The following is a 19,196-nucleotide window of genomic DNA, read 5'->3' as shown; positions in this document are numbered from 1 at the left end:
AAGGGCATTGGCTCCTCAAGCACGTAATATCGACAAACATGTGCCACATCCAACAGTCAACATCTCATTCTCAGCTGAGGCTTCAACTGATACACAACGATGCTGTTTGAAATGGAAAGGTCCTGACACTGACAAATAACTGAGAATATCGCAGCAAAAAGGAGGTTTAACGAAACAAAAATCACTGGTGAAGTTGGTGTGGACTTCTTAATTGCTTAAAACATTACTACGGTTGGGTATAGTGCCCCGCTACACTTCAAGATTTTGCTTTAATTTCACTAGACTCGAGGTTTAGGTGTTAAATTTTAAATTTGTTCTTTAAGCAATTGAATCTATTCATGCAATAACTCCTGTTCCATAAGAGAAATTAATAATGACAATAAACAAGTAAAATCAATACAGGCTTCTGATCTACAGTTAGCTTTACGTGACCATGACTTGAGTTTCCATTTAAATAATACAGGAGTTTTAAGTTCTAAATGTTTGAATCTCCCTGTAAAAAGAGACTGATTAAAAATGGGCAATAACAGCACTACTGAGTCACTGAATTTATGACCTGCTGATCCTACTGAAATATTTTAATTCTGCAGAAAAGTACGCAGAGAAACTGTAGATTTATGACACCTCTTTGACACAAATAAGTTGCAGGTGTGTTAATATGTAGAAAATACCCTATTACCCAGAAAGATTGTAATAAACATATTTGTTTGCTCAAAAAGAAAATAAGGGCAGGGTATTTCTATAAATCTCAAATAGTTGTGATGGATGCTAGGCTTTTCAGTTAACGGTGGAGGGCAAGGCTAAGTTACAACATTAATATAAACCTGCTAATACTTTGATAACTTGCTGATGCAAGTGGGAGTAAGATGCTTTGCATTGCCAATGAGAGCTATGCCCTAATGTATTAATCAATCTGGTTAAGAGCAGCTTAAAAACTGAAATGGAAAGTACAAAAAATGATGTACAAAATCCTTATTTAAGGGGATGGTTCTTCAGAGCTTTTCCCAGAAAGTGATTTCTTGACGTGGCTTTTGCCAAGGTGTGTCAAGAAAAGCAACTGCTTTCATTTTAGTCCTACAAAATAATAACTATAGCTTGATTCCTGCCTAAGTAAGCTGGTACCTTTCTGTAAGAGCTTGATGTTGTTATACACCAGTCACTGGGCCCTGACCGATCTCAGTCTAATCTGACAGTCAACACGCATAATGTGGAGAGGTGGCTCAAGGCATTTCAGCACAGAAGACAAAAGTGAATTCTGCTCCCTTGAGGGTGAGCGACTGGAGTCTTGCTGCTCTTACCCTGAGAGGGGAAAGGCGGAGGCTGAAAGGCAGAGACAGACCTGAGATACACGAGACTGCTTAAGAGATTATTCTTTTTGGTGTCGTTTGATGTGGCGGCCGCTGCTGCGAGGCACACTGGATGGAGAAGGTGCTATCTCATGCTGCTAGGAGCCACCAGCTGATACCCTCAGTGACCACCAGCCCACTAAACCCTTCTCCTCCTCTGGCAGCTTGCTGCCTTGGGCAGCTGCCTGCTTTTCCTGTGCCTCCAGCCCACACCAGGTTCACGTGTGGAAATTTTGCAATTGTCACTTGATTATATTCCTCTGGACAGATGACTTTTAATACCTTGCAAGCATGCAACAAATTCTTGACAGAAATATCTGAAATAAAACAATAAGCCACGAGAACGTACAATTTAAGACAACGATTATTTAATTGAAATGAAGTCTCATTACCTGTGTATGTGAAGGTGGGAGGCCTTTTCTGCCATAGATGCCAACCAGAGCAGCCTTTCCTAAAGAAACATTGAATTTCAGATGCACTGGGTGGTCGATGAACACCTGAGATCTCCAAAAGATACCAGGAGGGATCTTCTGTGTGGCTCGTCTGCCAACATCAATTTCTCCAGAGTCTATAAAACTGTCGTCTGGAAAGAAACTACTGGGCTTTCCTGCCAAAACACAGGAACAAAAAGCTTGGATTAGCCTTAGATCCTAAAAATAATCCAATCATACTGGTATCTCTGACACTAATCTTGAGAAACAGTCTATTAGTGTCCTGAGGTCTTCAGAGTACTTTGTCTAGCCAATCCATATGATTCTGGGAGGAAAACTGGCAGGGTTATTCCTGGCTTCAGTAACTGTTTTGTTTGAAAACATGAACATGGGAAGAGCAACCTGGAGAAAAACGGCCTTTTGTTTAAATTGTAACATCAGAGAGTATGTAATTACATTCTGAAGATAAGAATAAATCACCCGACACTGTATTTTAAACGAGCGTAAGTTCACGGATGGAGAAGTCATCATTAAATTAGAAAGAGAAGTGTAGTAAGAGTGAGGCAGATGTGTCACAGAAAGGAATGGTAGTGTGAAGAATAGCAGCATGAACGATGCCTAACTGGGGAAAGGAAAATATTTCTCTATTAAATTAATTCTTGACAGTGCTAACAGTATTTGAAATTTGTTCAACAGTCCAAAAAAAAAGCTAAAGAAAAAAAAGGACTGAGAAAAAATGAAGGAAATCTTGACTAAGAAGTTCACTAAAACTAAGAAACATGAGAGGTTTTAATTGGGTTTCAATACAATCTTTGAAGTGTGTTACAATTATCCATCTTCTTTCAGACGACAAGCAAACGGAGGCACCTGTTTCTTAAAGTGACCACCAGGTTGAAGAGCCAGATGCCAATCAGTACACGCCACAACATCCAAGGGAGTCAGCAGGGAGCTGGGCATCCCTGGAAAACACATCTGAGAAACTGAAGGTTAGAAATTCATACACTCACAGTTCTCAAAACTGGTGGCTGCTTCAAAAAAATCTGGACCCCAAGGAAGCCCAGAGAATGAGGGGCTGAATGAAAAATAAAATGCCAGGATGTTGTCTTTTCAGCCTTTGCTATAACCAGTGGCCACAGCTTTACCTGCACTGCAGAAAGAGAATGAAGGCGGCAACTGTTCAGCAAACAGCCTTTATTTAAGGACACTTCTAGTTGAAAAGTATGCAGTAGCGTCACCTGAATGATTTTGGCTTTAGTAAGGAGAGCATCGTGTCACCAACAGGGTCTAATTATTAATTTTCACAAATTCAAATAAATACGTTATCTCCGTGCCATTACAGCACGCTGCTCTGTTTGACAGATGAAGCAGTTCTAAGAAAACGAGAAGGAATCTTTCAGGTACATACAACGTTTTGTAGGAAAATCACACTGTGAGATTTTGGTTTTTGTCTTCCAGAACCTACATTTGGGAAACGGGAAACAAAAAAAATCTTTTCCTACCCATCATGAATTCAAGTCAAATAGTCTTAGAATTTACTTGTTGTGTTGAAAAGGTGATTGGTAGAACAACTTTTAATTTTATGGTTTCAAACTATAATATTTCTTATGATATTATAGAGCATTATTTATAATATTGCCTTCAACTTCTCCATACACCATCCCAAGATAAACTCTTCAGGAGAAACAGATGTCAATTGTTATTTGTGTCTAAAAATCCATACAGAAATTACATGCATATTAACTTAACAGAAGAAGTCTCTGAAGATGTTTCTTTGTAGGATGGAGAATTTCTCTCTCTTTTTTTTTTTTTTTTTTTTTTTATAATTATGTAAAAGTTTTTAGCATAAATATTGGTTCCAATAAGTCTAACCCCTGATTTTAAGTTAGCAACTGCTTAAGTACGCTGCTGGAGCGGGACCTGATGGCATGTTTCATCTCTGTGCTATCTTGTGGCAGAAGTTTTATCCATCCCAGCACGGTCTAGAAAGCAAAGGGTGTGCACACATTCATAGAAAAAAAGCTCCTGGTAATTTTATAAGATCCTAGTTTATCTCTGTTCATTGCATTCAATTAAATACAGGGGGAAAATCTGCTAATGTTTTATCCTTTTTTAGTCAAAATGTGTATTAATAGAGATAATCAGAAGCAGCTTAGGTAAATGGACATTCTTTCCAAATTATTTTGTGATGATACAATAAAATTGTCTAATGAAAATCAACTAGCTTGATTCCGAAGGGGATTACTTTATCAGCTGGATTGTTAATATTTATTTGGAATACTAAAAATTACTTTTCACACTGTCAGGATTAAGGGACACAGTTCCCATGTTTTCATGCGAAGTTTCAAATTCCATTATTGTAAGATGAAAAGATTCAGTTAGAAAAGAGCAAAAGACATCAGATGTTTTTGTTCAAATGAAGGATATATTTTTCTGATAGCTACTGACATGTTTTATAGGTTCTTAGAAATTCATATGAAAACCTGAAGTGTTTGATCTGCACCCTGATTGTCCATTAATAAAGACTGTACATCAGAGTGAATCAGGGAAGGTGAGAATTTAATAGGATAGATGTTGCTGCGCAAGAGAGAGCCTGGAGAAGATGAGCACGGTATGTATTCTGCCTGTACAGGGAGCAGCAGCTGCTCATGCGACCAAAATGCTTCTGTGATTGCAAAAGACAATTTCACAGAAATAACTGTTTGTACACGCAATTACAAAATTTATGTCTCCTCTTGGCGGACAGCTGTATGTCTAGGAAGCTGATACCCTACGAGCTGTTGTATCGTGTTGCCAGCAGTTGACATTTATCCTGATGCAGAAGTCCAAAGAAAGGCTCTCTTCACCAGGCTGAGCTCAGTCCCTGAAATCCATCTGTGTTTCATCAGTTTTAGCCTACAGTAAGATCAGGCCCTATGGACTGGATACTTCATATAGAAAGCACAATGAAAGAAAGCCATTTCAGCTTCTAATCAGAAATTAGGTTTTAATCAGAGTATCTGACTCCTTAAAATCAACTTCAGGTCCGAATTCTTAATTGGGCTGTCAATTACTTCGCTCTTTCCACACAACACCTTGAACTTTTTAGTTGCTGTAGCAACTATTGCTAATTTATTTGGATATCAAAATGAACTATTTCATTTCAGGCCTTGCTGAATCTGCCTGTATTTTTGACAGCAAGATACCCTGACTCATCAAAACACTTAAGAACACACATTTCTCTGACTTCAATCGCAGTTAATTACATGCTTAACTGTAAGCATGTGATTAAGTGCTTTGCTAAACAGGGATGGGCTTAAACACAGGTAAACGCTGTGCTGGAGCACAGCCACAGGTGAGAAGGAATTACTGAGAACTGGCAAGACATTGGTAATGATTCATTCAGATCAGCTGTAAGGATATTCTAACACATTCCAGCCTGGTTTATTGTGATCAAGAAGACTTTCAAATATATTTCAATCCGTTTCTAATAAATGTCAATCACATACTTTCTGGTTTAGAATAGCAGCCATTCAATGCTGCCAGGTCAGAACTAGTTGTATAGTCACTTGATGGGGAGAGAGATGCACTTTAATGCTGGGCAGTGTCGCTCCTGCAATAAAGATGTTGTCCTGGAGTGTTTTTTTGTCAGGACAAGATATTCTCCTTTAAAGCCTACAGGCTTCCTAAGATCTACACGAAGCACTAACTTGAGGGGTCTTCTAATGGCATAACTAAGGTATTACCCAGATTTTCTCTTTCAGCAGAGCTTTTTGGCAGCAATTAAAACTTCTAATGATGTCACTGTAAGCATGGCTAAAAAAAAAAAAGTAATCAAGTGGAGGTCTTTGATTTGGACGGCAACTTTGGATACATTCATTTATTTTCATTTTGAGTTTCAAAAGGAAACAGACCGATCAAAACTAGATATTTCAAAAAGAAAACATATGGCAAGTTAGAGGGAAAAAAAAAAAGGATCTGTCATGAAGTATTTTTGAATACAACAGCAGGGATATTTGCAGCTTGCTGTACTGTCTAGTAAGGTTTGCTGAGAATAACTTACTTAGCTGATTTTTCCTTGTAGCAACTTGATGTCAGCCATCAGTTGCTAGTAAATATGCTGTTTTAAGGAACACACATAATTATGGCCTTTATTTGGACTAATAAAGACAGATAAGCTCTTAAAGAAAAAAATGCTACAATTAATTTAAATTAAAGATGTAAACATTGGCTCTCAGCCAAAGTCTAGGGAACTCTGTGGAAACTTTTGAGTTCAATCAGTTGCCAGAACAGTAGCACACTTCTTATCTCTTACCCACAAAACTTCCTTCCCCAAAATAACTACCAAAAATAGCCAATGGCTCCAATTTTACTGAAATCTGTTAACGTCCTGTAAAGAAGCTTGACACATAAACAAAACAGCTTTCTGAAAATTTGAATTTCTCATTTCTCCAGCTAAGTCTTGGGAGGGATAAAGCACCTCACCTTTGCACAGATTACAGGTCCTTTTGGCAGTGCTGCCTCGATACAAAGCACGGTAAGATGTAAAGCTGCCAGATAATGCACTGCTGAACTGATGACCCATCGGTTGCTTCTATTTTCAGTTTACATTGCAAGCTGTTGACACTGTGATACTTTGTGGAGCCTCGGCCTTTTAACTGGCTACTTTGGCAAAGAGATATCCAGCTCTGGAGTTCCAAAAGTCACATTGTAATAGCTCTTAGTAAATAGTTTGGTCCTCAAAGCATTGGGTATAGGTGGCAATGAGTAGACAAACCCAAACATTTTTGTACTGTTGTCGACAAAGATTGATCCAATGCTCCAAAAATAATTTAATTTTCAAGACACATTTATTTCCCATGAAAACAGCCACTTGAGGCAGGGTTTTCAGGATGGCCTTCTGTAGCCTGTCAGAGATGGCACAGAGGGTTCTGCCTTGAGAATGCCTTAGATGTGTGGTGAGGGTTGCACACAGTTTTAGCACATTAGTGGACATCAGAAGGGTGTGAAACTTAGAAACATATGGAAACAAGACCGACGACTACTAGTGCTAGATGTGAAAGACCGAAAAAAGCACCTGATGATGGCAGCATTGAGGGTAATGGAACATGAGATTGGATGGCTGGAGTTCAGAGGCAGACAGAAGACTCACAACATGGACACACACCAACCGTACCTTCACTGGTTCCTTTGCCTTTCCTGTCAGGTAACTCTAACCCTGTGCCCCCCGAAGGATATAAGGAGACGTCCGTTGGCACTGGCCAACTGCTGGCTGTGTCTTCCGTGATTTCATACATCTGCCCTTCCATCGGCTGCAGGTGCCAGTTTAGGCCAAACAGGTGCATGGCTGTGGTGAGCAATGAGAAAAGTCATCTTTTTCTGTTTGGGAGAGTTTCAGAACTACAGGGGCACTTTCTAAATCCTTGCTTCACTGCCTTATTAGTGGTCATTGCTTTAGGACAAGAATAGGATTAATGTAATTAGACAGCCCCTGCTGCTTCTACCATACCAACTCCCTAGGTCTTTCCACATACTTAAGCTTGTTTCGGATCACCTGTACCAATCCACTCTGCTTCTTCCAGCAGAACCACTCCTGACTTGTGGTCTGCGTGAGAGAATAACCAGGGACAATGTTTCAGAAAGCTCCCAAGGCTGGAGTGGCAATGTGGTGAACACAGAAATACAAGGAGTATTATTCATCAACATACCAGTAAAACCCAGGAAACTGAACTCTGGTTTGTTTTGCTGTATTCATAGTGTATTATATAAGTTCTTTCTTTTTGTTTTTGTTGGTTTTTTGTTGTTTTTTTTTTTACCCACCAATTATACACAGAAGTTCTTATAGACATCTCTGACAGTTTTTCCTGAATAAGACCAAGTGAAAACTTGGCAATTTAAGATCCATTTTGCAGACATGCCTTTGTGCTCAGCACCAGGAATGAGAACAACTATGACTGAGCACTCCTTAGCACAACTCAGCTTCTCCTATTCAGATCAAAGACACATCCTCAAGATTTGAAAACAAGCAGCACCATTTAGATTTGTATGATATGAGGGCACAGCTCTCTGTAGGTTTCTGTGCTGTGCAGTCATCCAGTGTACACATGAATCTATTTCAAGGCATTACATAAAGACAAGTGAAGTTAAGGAACAAGACAGAATATTTAAAAAGCAAACACATGCATGAGGTGTATGGAAAATCATATGCTTATACAACTAATACTTGCCCCTTGAAAAGATAAACCAAAAGAATGTGCCTTCCCGTATCGGTTCTTCCATCCCCAACATAAACATTTCATACTCAATCAGCATCCACTTTAGCTTCAGGCTCTACACAGTTAAATGATCCGATATTTGCTACACTTGACATTTCTTTTTTAAGGGAATGCCTTGATATTTTACACTATAATTTCTCCAAGAAACTGTGCAACGGCACTAGCATCACAGCCATTTATCATAAAAAAAAACCAAACAAACAAAAAAGAGAAAGTAAACAAATAGAGCATTTTCATTGCCTATAGTTTTCATTTTATTCACAAAGACACATCTGAGCCTGGCAAACAATGTCAGGGACAAGTGTTTAGTTTATTTAAACCTGTGCCTCAGGAACGATCTTTTCAAGAGGATTGGAAAGTAATCTGAGTAGTTCTCCAAAAACAGCGTGTTTAGGCACTTTAGCAAAATCAGTGATTTTTTTTCCACTTCAGTCTCAATTAGGTCACCTACCATTTACTAACATGAATAAGCTTGTCTTTGCTCTACTACAACATCACAAAACATAATGAAAGCAAAACTCTCCTTTTACCATGTAAGCAGGGACTGGGTTTGTTAACAAACTCTTAACCATTAAGAAAGAAAATACTTTCCTAAAAATCCCAAACAGCAAGGAAGCACAGCAAGGAGGTCTCCTGTAAACATTTTTATACAGGTACACATACCAAGAAGGAATGCTACCAACACAAGTGGTAATTCAACCAGGATACTTTAGGCAGAGGGTCCAGTATTTTCATGCGAAAGGAGGGTATTTATTTGGCAGAGAAACTGTTCAAGGGAAGAGAGGAAATCAGTTTGGGATCAAGGAATTTGCATCAAGCATTTGGCATTGCTGTGCTTGCATAATATCTTTGTGTTTATACAGCCCTCATCATCAGAGTGCCTGGGCACTTCATAGCTATTAACCTTATAAAACCTCATCAGGTAGGAATCTATTATTTCTACTTCACAGAAAGGAAAAAGAGAACTACAACAGATTACAAGACTGACCCAATTCACTTGTTTGGGCATTAAAATGCAATTGGGTGTTAATTCACATAATTTACCCTATGCTCACATGTTCACAAGCCCTAACAGGCATTTCATGCACCCCTCTGCCAGCAGATTTTGTGCTAAACTTAGTACTGGATGCTGTCTGAGAATGCCATCCAGGCTGGACCTCTCCATGGACCGGAGCTGTTACACTGCTCAGGGGCTTAGACGCTCTGAGCATGTGCAAGTTCCCATGTTTAACCACACGGAAACTTGGAGTTCCAAACCAAATGAAAACTGTACTCATCTACATAAGTCCAGATTCCTCTGCTGGCCCTAAATGCTTAACCCCCACTCCACCTACCAGATGACTCCATATTACAACGACTTGCATGAGCTTTTACCGGGTATCACTGGCTCAGGCAGGAAAGGAGCCTGTGGAATTTTTTTTCACTACACCATTTGACTTGCTCTGTCTTTTGAATATCACAGTCTAAGTGCCACACAAACACTCAGGAACACACTGAAAGGCTATTGTTTCCCCAAAAGGACATTGTTTCCCTTTCTCTCCTTAGGATGAATTCGTTGCCTGTGGTTCAGTATTTACTGCAAGAAAATGATGGTAAAGAACTCAGCATTGTTTTGGGTGTAGTGGGAAATCTATGAGCATTTCTTCCAGGAATGTAAAATGCATTTCAAAACACCTGAGAGGAAACATCTTATGAAGGGAACTTCTTGCTTCAGTGTAACGAAAGAATGGGTATCCTGGAAGTGCTATGGGTTTTTTGCATGTTATCTGTCCCCTTGAGCAAGTGAATCAACTATTCCATGTCATGATTCATTCCTAAACATTTGCAAAATATCTTACAATGTCCCAACACAGAAAATATGATAGAATTATCTGTAACATAGATATTGTGTTATCACAGATATAAAATGCTTGCATTAATATGTTAATTTTTGTCTTTGGTTAATAGATTTTGTCTAAAGCAAAAAGCTTCTTGTGTGCATTGATCCCATCATCACATAGATCATAGAATCAAAGAATCACAGAATGGCTTGGGTTGGAAGGGACCTAAAAGATCATCTAGTTCCAACCCCTTGCCACGGAGAGGGACATCTTGCACTAGACCAGGTGGCTCAAAGACCCGTCCAACCTGACCTTGAAGACCTTCAAAGCATCCACAACTTCTACAGACAACCTGTTCCAGTGTTTCACCACCTTCATAGTAAAGAGTTCCTTATATCAAATCTAAATCTACCCTCTTTTCATTTAAAACCATTACCCCTTGTCCTGTCACTACAGGCCATGGTAAAAAGTCTCTCTTCATCTTCCTTATAATTCCCATTTAAGTACTGAAAGGCTGTAAGAAGGTCTCCAGTGATGACCCATAAAAATGAGATCTATGCACACCAGGCATACAAAAGTACACAAATCTGAGAAACACGGAGAATTATTTGAAAATAATTTTGATTACTAAGCAGTTTAAAAAGAATTCAGAAAATGGAGTGCAAAATTTGGAGCTAGTGCTCTATTCAGGGTTTCTGATTTGATGCTTCTGAGAACAAAATAAAAACCTATAAATATTCCCACCTATCATGAAATTTCTGCTGCAGGCAGGTAAACACAAAAGCCTTCCTGAAACCAGAACAAAGACTTTGATTTACTTTGGAAACACAGTCTGGTAGCAGGTATGCTATTAGGAAATCACCTGATTGTTTATCACAACTATCTTCCAAATACCAATAATGTTTGACTGGCAAGCTGGTGGAAGATTCATTCTTCTGTTTGCTCCCACTAACTGCCATGCTCATGCTAAAAAGTCACGTAGTAACAGCAGTGGATGTTTTGGGTCTCTACTTGTCAGCGGGATGCTGATGCACACAGTTGTTTAAAGGTTTTAGGAGCGGCACAAATAAACCTTGTTCTGTGCTAAACTGATGCAAAGTTCCTTCTTGTGGAAAAAAAAAAAAAAAAAAAAAAAAAGACCATAATCAGGGAAAAGCCCTGGAACCATGGATGAGAGGCAAAGTCATATACTTTGAAGTGTTAATGTTCCTAAAAGCAAAGTGAAGCTGTAAAAATAGTTTGAGATTCCTGATGTTCTCAGTCTCCAGGTCAATGGAACCCACTGTTGACATTTTCTCTGGCTTTTTTTTTTCCCCCTCTGCTCAGCTAGATGTAAGACATGTCTCACAAAGAGCAAATGTTCTCCTAAAAGGCCCCATGTTCTTCTCCCTCTCCCTCCCCAACATGATGCCGAGTAGATATTCAGATATTGAAGGCTCCCCATGTATTAAAAGAGCACACTGCAATTAACAATCATTAAAGTGTACCCTTTTGTAAAATACCATGTAGCTTTCACTGCCTAGGAAGCCTCATGATGTGCTCTTTGCAGAAGCGTTAGTTTTATTTCCCATGGCTAATAAAACTCTTCTGTCTGCCTTCTCTTGGAATGGAAACAACACTTAGTGGAAACCCTGCATGTGTCCTCTCTGGGCTGTTTCAGCACCAACAACTTAGATGATACAAAGGTATCCGGGGCCTCTGGCCCATTATGCTCGTGTTTTGACATCAAATCTTTGACTTGCACAACTTTTTAGCTGTAGCTAAGTGCTTAGTAAAAAAGTGCCCCGAAACTTGTTAAATGGGTAACAATTTTTTCTGTGGCAGAATAAACCACCTTATCCTTAGTCTTAAGTCACCTCTGGCCTTCCTCTTGGTGGGAAAAAGAAGGAAGCTGAACTCCAGTCCTTTCAGGGTTTAATTACTTTGCTGAGTTCAGCATTTCAGCCACGGCAGTGTGATGTGGCTATTCATTTGCTGGACTCAGACTCACTTTAGCAAAGCAAATTTACAAAGAGTTTAGCATCAGCTAAGCTATTTAAACCATCCAAGTAAAGTTCATATTGGTGGAACCAAGTATTCAGGATCATGATTCTTTCGATTTTAACACATTTTCTCTTCCTGTATTCCATTATTCCTATTCCATAGCTGTTTGTGGAGCAACACTAGCTGATCTTATTAAGCCAAATAAAGAGAAACCCCATTTCCAAGTTTGTTTTGAAGAAACCCAGGCTTTTGGGTATCTTTGTATTCTTGCCACTTGCTTATGACACAGCAAAACACTAAAGTCAAAACAACTTACTCAGCGGAGCAGAGAACAAAGAAACTGGTACAGCATTCAGGATGAAAAAGGACAAACAAAGATAATAATTCACATGGTCAACAAAATGGACATCTCTTGGGACAGGTTGATGGAGTGAAGGAGCGGAGAGAGGCAGATGATTGTGATAGATCACAGGGAGAAGAAAAGACAAGACATGCTTACTGGAGCATATGAGACCCCCAGAAACCACACCAGTCAGCAAAAAATTGAAAAACACAGTGCTGGCCCTTTATTAGCTTGTTGCTTTTCCCAAAGCAGCAAGCTAAGTCTAATAAATAACCAAACCAATCAATTGTGATGCTTAAAATTAAGGCTATGGCTGAAGCCACCAGCTGCTTCAATAGTGTTTGTTAAATGCATTCTCACAGTGGCTCATGGGCTCTGCTGCTGCCTTCTGCCTGTCCTCCCCGAGCTCTGTCCTGCAGGTCCTGCTGCCGGCCTGGTGATTCCTCACCCAGGCAAAGCTCCTAGAGAAGCTAAGGAATGAATAAAATCACAACTGCTTTACTGTTAACAACTGATCTTGCCCTGAACAAGGAATAAAGAGTTTCTCAGAATGGAAGCTCAACAAAACAACGAGTTAACCATCACCACCATGAGCGTGGGGCACAGCCTGGCTTTAGAGCAAGCGCAGAGAGTAAACGGCACGCAGACACGACAGAAAGCCCCAGGGGCTTCTCATCTGAAAAACCTACCCGGTCCCTTCACGCTAAGAATGCTCCATGATTTGACTCCATATTTATCTAAGGATGCCAGTATGTTTTGCATAAATAACACAGAGAAGTACATAAGCTTTGGAAAAGCCAGGCTTCCCTGCACATCCACTGCCCCCTCTGCAGCTCAGCTGTACTAACACTGGGCTTGATGTGGAGAAGAGTCTGGCTCCACTACTCCGCTTCTACAAGCACCTCACTGCACTGGGGACAGCAAAGCCAAAGCCAGCACAAGCCAAAGGGCCACTCCTGGTACAGAGAATGGTTTTCCAAAGCCCCTCAGTGTGGCACGGGGCAAAGGAGAAAATGGGAAAAGACAGCGTGAAAAGGAACAGCTGATAGGCACTGATGCCATTACAAACAGGAATAAAAACGAGAAAGGGGAGGAAGGTGAGAAAAATATAGAATGGGAGGAACTGAGAAAAAGAAGATTAAGAAAGAGCTAAGGAAAGCTAAGAAAAGAAATAAAAGAGACTTAGAATAGGAAAAACAGCTGGAGCTCAGTCAGTGGTTGAGAAGACATTTATACAGCTCGTTTCTTTGCTCTCCCCTCTTTCTGTGGAATCAGGCTTAAGGTATGTAGTGGTTACATATTCCTCTTTAACCTTCAGGTTTGACAGTCAGACTTATAGTAACACGCTCGCTAAAATGAGACCTGAGGTTTGCTTTTTCTCCTAATTGAAAAAAAGCTGAATTCCACCACTGAATTACTCAGGGCTAATTTTGACTCAAGTAAATGTATTGCTTTCACTCCTGTCTCCAGAATAAACTTGACTGTAATTATCTGGATAACTGTCTCTCTCTACACTGAAATTACATGATTTCTGTAGAAGTGGAAGAATTGACTGTTGCAGAATTAATCATATTTTTGTGACATTCAATGTTATGAAAAGGAGCCTTTCAGCATGAAATAATCACTGGTTTGTCAATCTTCAATAAATCAAGGAAGAGGCATGCAAGATTAAGGAGAATAGAAAGAGTAAAACAAACATTAAAAAAAGATATCAACCAGTTTGTTTTCCTCTTACACTGCTGTAGCATTTCAGAGGTGGACAAGGGTTCTGTGTCGCAGCAGAACATGCCAACGCAGTGAGACATGAGGATTGAAGTGGTTCTATGGCTCTACTGGTGTTGGAAAAGGGTAAAAGCAATAAGCCTGGATTTGTACCCGCTCTCCTTGTTTGTAAGGTCAAGTCTTGGATCAGACAGATCCAAGCTGTTGTTCATCTAAGGGCATGCGACACTTTGCGTGTTGCAGTTATTTAATAATCAAATACCTAAGAGGTTCTAAGGGCTGGAGTTGAAATCCAGGATCCTGATTAAAGATCCCCATGGTTTGTAGTATCATGAATTCACATCATTTATACATACCAGGGTCACTGAGTCTGTCACTGCGGGGCAAGGAGACAGGGATTCCTGCAAGGCCAGTTCTTGCATGGCCTTTGGCAGTTGCCTTGCAACCAAAAACTCTGAACAGCACTCTGTGATGTTTCCAGCATCTAAAATTATTTCCCATGTGTAAATGCTTTCCCTCAGTGGCTTAATGCTTTTACTCAAGGAATGGAAAACCTGACTTCAGAAATCATCCTCTGCCCAAATGATTGTGAGCTTGCACACCAGGACAGGACTGCAGTCATGTGGGAACAGAGTCCTGCACACAGTGCCCTCCAAAACCCAACTGGATTGGGGCTGCTGTGCAGTTAGAAAGGTTAAATTAATAGGTCACAAAGGAACGGAGACCAAAAGGCAGCTTGATTACATGTTGTTTAAGTGAAGACTTTCAGGTTGTGGCTGGGAGGTCCCATAGCTCTGCTTCCTGGCCTGTTGATTTATTTGACACAGGACGATAGTTAAGAAAAATAAAAAAAGGCAGAAGGAGGGACATTTAGGGTAATGCTCACTGTTGTAAATTCCCCATCTGCCCTCCTTCCGGACTGCTCAGTGATTCACCTTCAATGAGAAAAAAAGGGTTTACAAGCTTCCTTCGCAGCCTGGGGATGAAGACACTGACAGGCTGGGCTGTTAGTACTTTGTACTGAGAACTGGAGAATCCGTGTTCACCCATCCCCGGCTGAAGGGATTAGGATGAAGGATTTAGATGATAAAAGTGAGAGATAGTTGTGTTATGCTTGTTTGCAGTTGTTTTTTTTTTTCAGACCTCAGATGTCCCAGAGTAAGAGGCAGGTGCTTTCACAGAGAGCTCAGGACAGACACGTGCTATGGGATACACCCTGTGCTACCTGGGACCCTGCCTGCTCCCTGACCATTCCTCCACGTTCAGAGAGCAAACTGGGCAAGTACCAGGAGCAGTTCTTTCAGAGATAATCCAGGTTTCCTCCTTCCCCCAATCAGAATTACCATGTGCAAAGGAGGAATTCAAATGATGGAGAGCTTCCTACCTTTTAAAATTTTACCACCAGAGTGGGAACTGCCTCTTGGGAAAACAAAGCATTGTGGTAACCACCTAAAGTCCTGGGTGCAAGTGCATTTACTTGCTTTCATTTGTCAAACCAGTTATTCTTTGACCCTACCTGACTGAAGAGCTGTATCAAAGATTTCCAAGATAGAAGCAGATAGTCTACCAAATAGCATTAGTTCCTTCTTAGGAGAACAATTCATATTTTAATTTAGTTCCCAATTGCTCTTAATAGGGAAGAGAAAAAGCTTCCAGCTGAAGCAATACATTTCTTTGAAACTTTCAAGGAAGTGACTAGAAAGACATGTTATAAAATGAAGCAGTTAAACTCAATGTTGTTCAATGCAAAGAGTCAGCACTTCCTATTCAATGTCTTCCTAATTATCCCTGGGGATCAAAGACTTTCAAGTGATTGCCTGTCCATTCAAACCGCTAATAGATGATCACTGGCCCCTCCAGTGCTACAGCAGCTTGTTGGATGCTCGTAATTTCCTTCAGGAAAGAGAAAATGCAGTTTTAAATAGGTGTATTCAAATATTTTTACGGGTATTTTAAGGAGGATTTTTTAAAGTGTCAACCTATCGAAAAAAAATAGACATAAAAATGGTGTGGCTTATCCAAGGAGCTGTCTGCTTAAATACAACCTGTAATTTCCTTCACCATCTACACCCCTGTGAAAGTAGAATAGGAAGTTAAAAGATGGACCTCAGCAACACTTTGCTGCTATTAGGCAGCTTACCGCACTGAAGAAAATTATTTCAGCCCTCACAGCTCTAGTAAATTTGGTGTTACACATGCTCAGTCCTTTCTCAGTAAAATAATATTTTCCTGTCTAGATACCCTTTCTGGCAGAGACCATATTACTATAAATATTACTAGAGATATTTCTTCAAGATCAAAGTCAATTATAAGATGGTCCCACTGTACCTCTAAATGGAGTTTTAATTTGTGTATATAATATTAGAAATAATGGTTTTCCCATTGGGGTACTCACTTCAATTAGAGAAATGAGGACAGGCAGCCCTACCGGAGGGCCTCCTACCTTGCTTTGCAATCCCTCAAATTCTGAGCTAGCCTGTTGTGGACAGTATAATTTTACAAATGCCGTTTCATTAGACACATATAAACTGTGCGATCCTTATTAAAAGGGTGTAATTTACATAGGTAAATCAACAACCTCTCACATTTCCTTCCTTATTATCTCTACCAGATATTGTCAGAAAACCTGCTTTCCCAAATTAATATAATAGGTTGCTTAAAGTCTAAAAAATACAGTTTGCTGTGTAAAAGTCACAGACAACACCTGTCGTCTACCACCCCAGCACAAGAGAGGTGGGGTCAGAGTTTAAATCTAGTATCCCAGTTTAAGGGTTATGATCTAAATATTGTTGGAAAATTTGATGGGTGAGCTGATCTCTCAGATGGCTGTCTGCTCATCGATCCTTCTGAACACGAATATGACTTTATTATAAAGACGAGTAAATGATTTGAGAGCACTGCTTGTGGTTTAATCCTAAAATCAGCTGAAAACCGCATTAGTGTTATTAGTCACCATGCACATTCTAATAGCACTGGAGCCCCAGTTGGGCTGTGCTAGTTGATGGAAGAAAAAAATAACAAAACTACAAGCTCAGAATCCCTTGATGTGCAAAGCAGAGGTTTAACTTGAGCTTTACTTAGCTGGAGTAAATCTAGTGACTTTAAGAGCATGCTGGAAGTGCTTCAAACTCAGAACAAATTTCCACATTTTGTAGATCACGGCCAGAGTGCTCATCAGCATCATCATAACTGAGCTCCAATGCAGAATCCTATTGGCTTGGTGACTTTTTGAAGAGATCTGAGAAAATTTAATCTGCACATGTATTCAGGAGCATCTCACTGTTTTAACTACTTCAGATGACAAATGGATAGGAATGTTTAAAGCAGGCTAAGAAGGTTTTAATTTATTTTTCTAACTTTTCTTTACATAAACTTGAAAAACAAGCAGATTGTTCCAACAGTTCATTTGGAGAGGGGAAAATTCTTTTTTTTTTTTTTTTTTTTTTTTTTTATCCTGTACAAAAGTTCAGCAAATGGATACAAATGTACAGTCTGGGAAAGCTGATAAAGTGGGTGACACAGCACAATTAATGACACTAGAATTTTTTTCTGTCCCCAGACCATGCGCAAAATCCAGCACAGTACTTTCAGGTACTATAAATCTAAGTGAATGGTTCAGATCAGTGTGAAAAGCTCTTGCAATAACGAAACTTAACACAACCTGATGATTTGTTCCCTTGGACTTAGAACTAAATCCAGCACATAGATTAAGGCAAGTGCTGGCAAGTGCAACCCACAGTGTTCTCTTAAAAGACCCACAGCCATCTCTATATTTAATTACATCTAAAAAAAGCATTTGCTAAAGAAACTCAAAGTTCGCCAAGTCAAGCACTCAAAAGTGAGCAAAGAACAGAATTAAGATTGCTTGTGTGATTTTTAGATCAGTCCCTGTATGCATATGTACTCTGTAATAGTCTTTAATTCCCTCATCACAGGCTATTTTTTTTTCCACTGGCCCAACGCTGAGCAGAACAATTGCACCGAAATTGCCACTCAACCCTGGCAACTCCAGCATTGTAGCATGTTCAATTGCTTTCTAGGGATGCCATATGTGCAGCCCGGTTGGTAGCAGTAGGAGGGGGTTGGAAAGGGAAGGCATACACTCAGTGCAGACTATTTTGCTACTGCATTCTAAATAGGTCCCTACTGAGCATGTGTGAACTCAGATTTTCTAGTTTTGTGGCAGCCAACTCCGGGTGGATCAGGGATAAGATAAAGCACACACTATTGTTTGTTCTCCCTAATAGAAGTGTCACGATTCTCCATTACCTCCGTGCTTCTGAAATACGAATATAAAGTAATACTAGATCCAACAGCAAAGTTTTGCATGTGTAAATGACTACATCGGCAGTAGGAATCCAGACTCTTACTCTCACAAGTTTATTTAGGGTATGTTCACCTGTGATTACTTAGGCCATGATGATTTTCTTTCATTATTAAATACGACTGCATCGAAGCGCTTGCTCGGGGACATAGTACACTGCCTCGTCCCTTCATCCCCAAACACTATGTTGGTAGCAGTGAATTAAACAGTACTAAGCAGTGTAACTTTAGATAGTCTATAACACTGATTTGTTAGAAGGGACTCTACCACATGATTTTGGGTCTGGTCAGCCAATACCTTCTCAATTCCTGTGCACAGTACAGCTAGCAAGGACCAGAGATCATTCTCAACAAATAGTTTGGGTATGACCATCCATAAGAGTTTAACACTATGGAAATGCACCCATTCTGGACCAGCTGGATGCCCAGAATGGTCCCACGTGCATGTTTCACAACCTGGAGTAGCCCACGATCCAGCTTGACTGAAGAAGGTATACTAATATAAACAAACTGTTACTGACCACTTGGATTGGTAATGTTTGCGATATCATTATGTTTAGACTGTAGGATTTTTTTCACCGAAAGCCTCAGGAAGCCCTTTTGATACTTGATTTCATTATCATTTCTGCCATAATTAAATGAGATTCTGCTCCACTGATAGTCCAATTAGAGTATCTTTTGAAATACTTAGTGTAAGCATAGCCATCATCTCTGCTAACTGCCTCATTCTGCTTTGCTTTTTAAAGAGTCTCTTTGCATAATGAAGTGATGCTACAGTTGTACTAGGCGAGCAAGGTGCGATGCTGCTGCTGTGTTATGTGCTACCATATTTGAAAACAGCTAACATATGCTTTTCTCATCATCACTCTAGGCAAAAGCTTTTGACTGCAATAAGGAGAGGGTTGGAAGTTAAGGTATGATAAAATCAAATAAAGCAGAAGATTGGAAAAGCTGGTGATGGTGGGAGAGTTTATTAG

General features: G+C 39.9%; 1 protein-coding gene across 4 annotated transcripts in view; it reads right to left on the bottom strand.

The window, feature by feature from the left end:
• The window catches only part of TENM4 (teneurin transmembrane protein 4), a 601,586-nt gene that overhangs the window by 179,178 nt on the left and 403,212 nt on the right, over positions 1-19,196 (bottom strand). For all 4 annotated transcript variants that reach the window (XM_074918363.1, XM_074918372.1, XM_074918381.1 and 1 more), the window contains 2 exons: positions 6,930-7,100; positions 1,739-1,953 (listed from right to left, as the gene is read on the bottom strand). In XM_074918363.1, the coding sequence (XP_074774464.1) occupies positions 1,739-1,953; positions 6,930-7,100 (386 nt within the window). The remainder of the gene's footprint in view (positions 1-1,738; positions 1,954-6,929; positions 7,101-19,196) is intronic.

This window comes from Athene noctua, chromosome 1 (assembly GCF_965140245.1).
Source record: "Athene noctua chromosome 1, bAthNoc1.hap1.1, whole genome shotgun sequence".
Classification (NCBI taxonomy): domain Eukaryota; kingdom Metazoa; phylum Chordata; class Aves; order Strigiformes; family Strigidae; genus Athene; species Athene noctua.
This window is presented reverse-complemented; position numbering and strand designations above follow the sequence as displayed.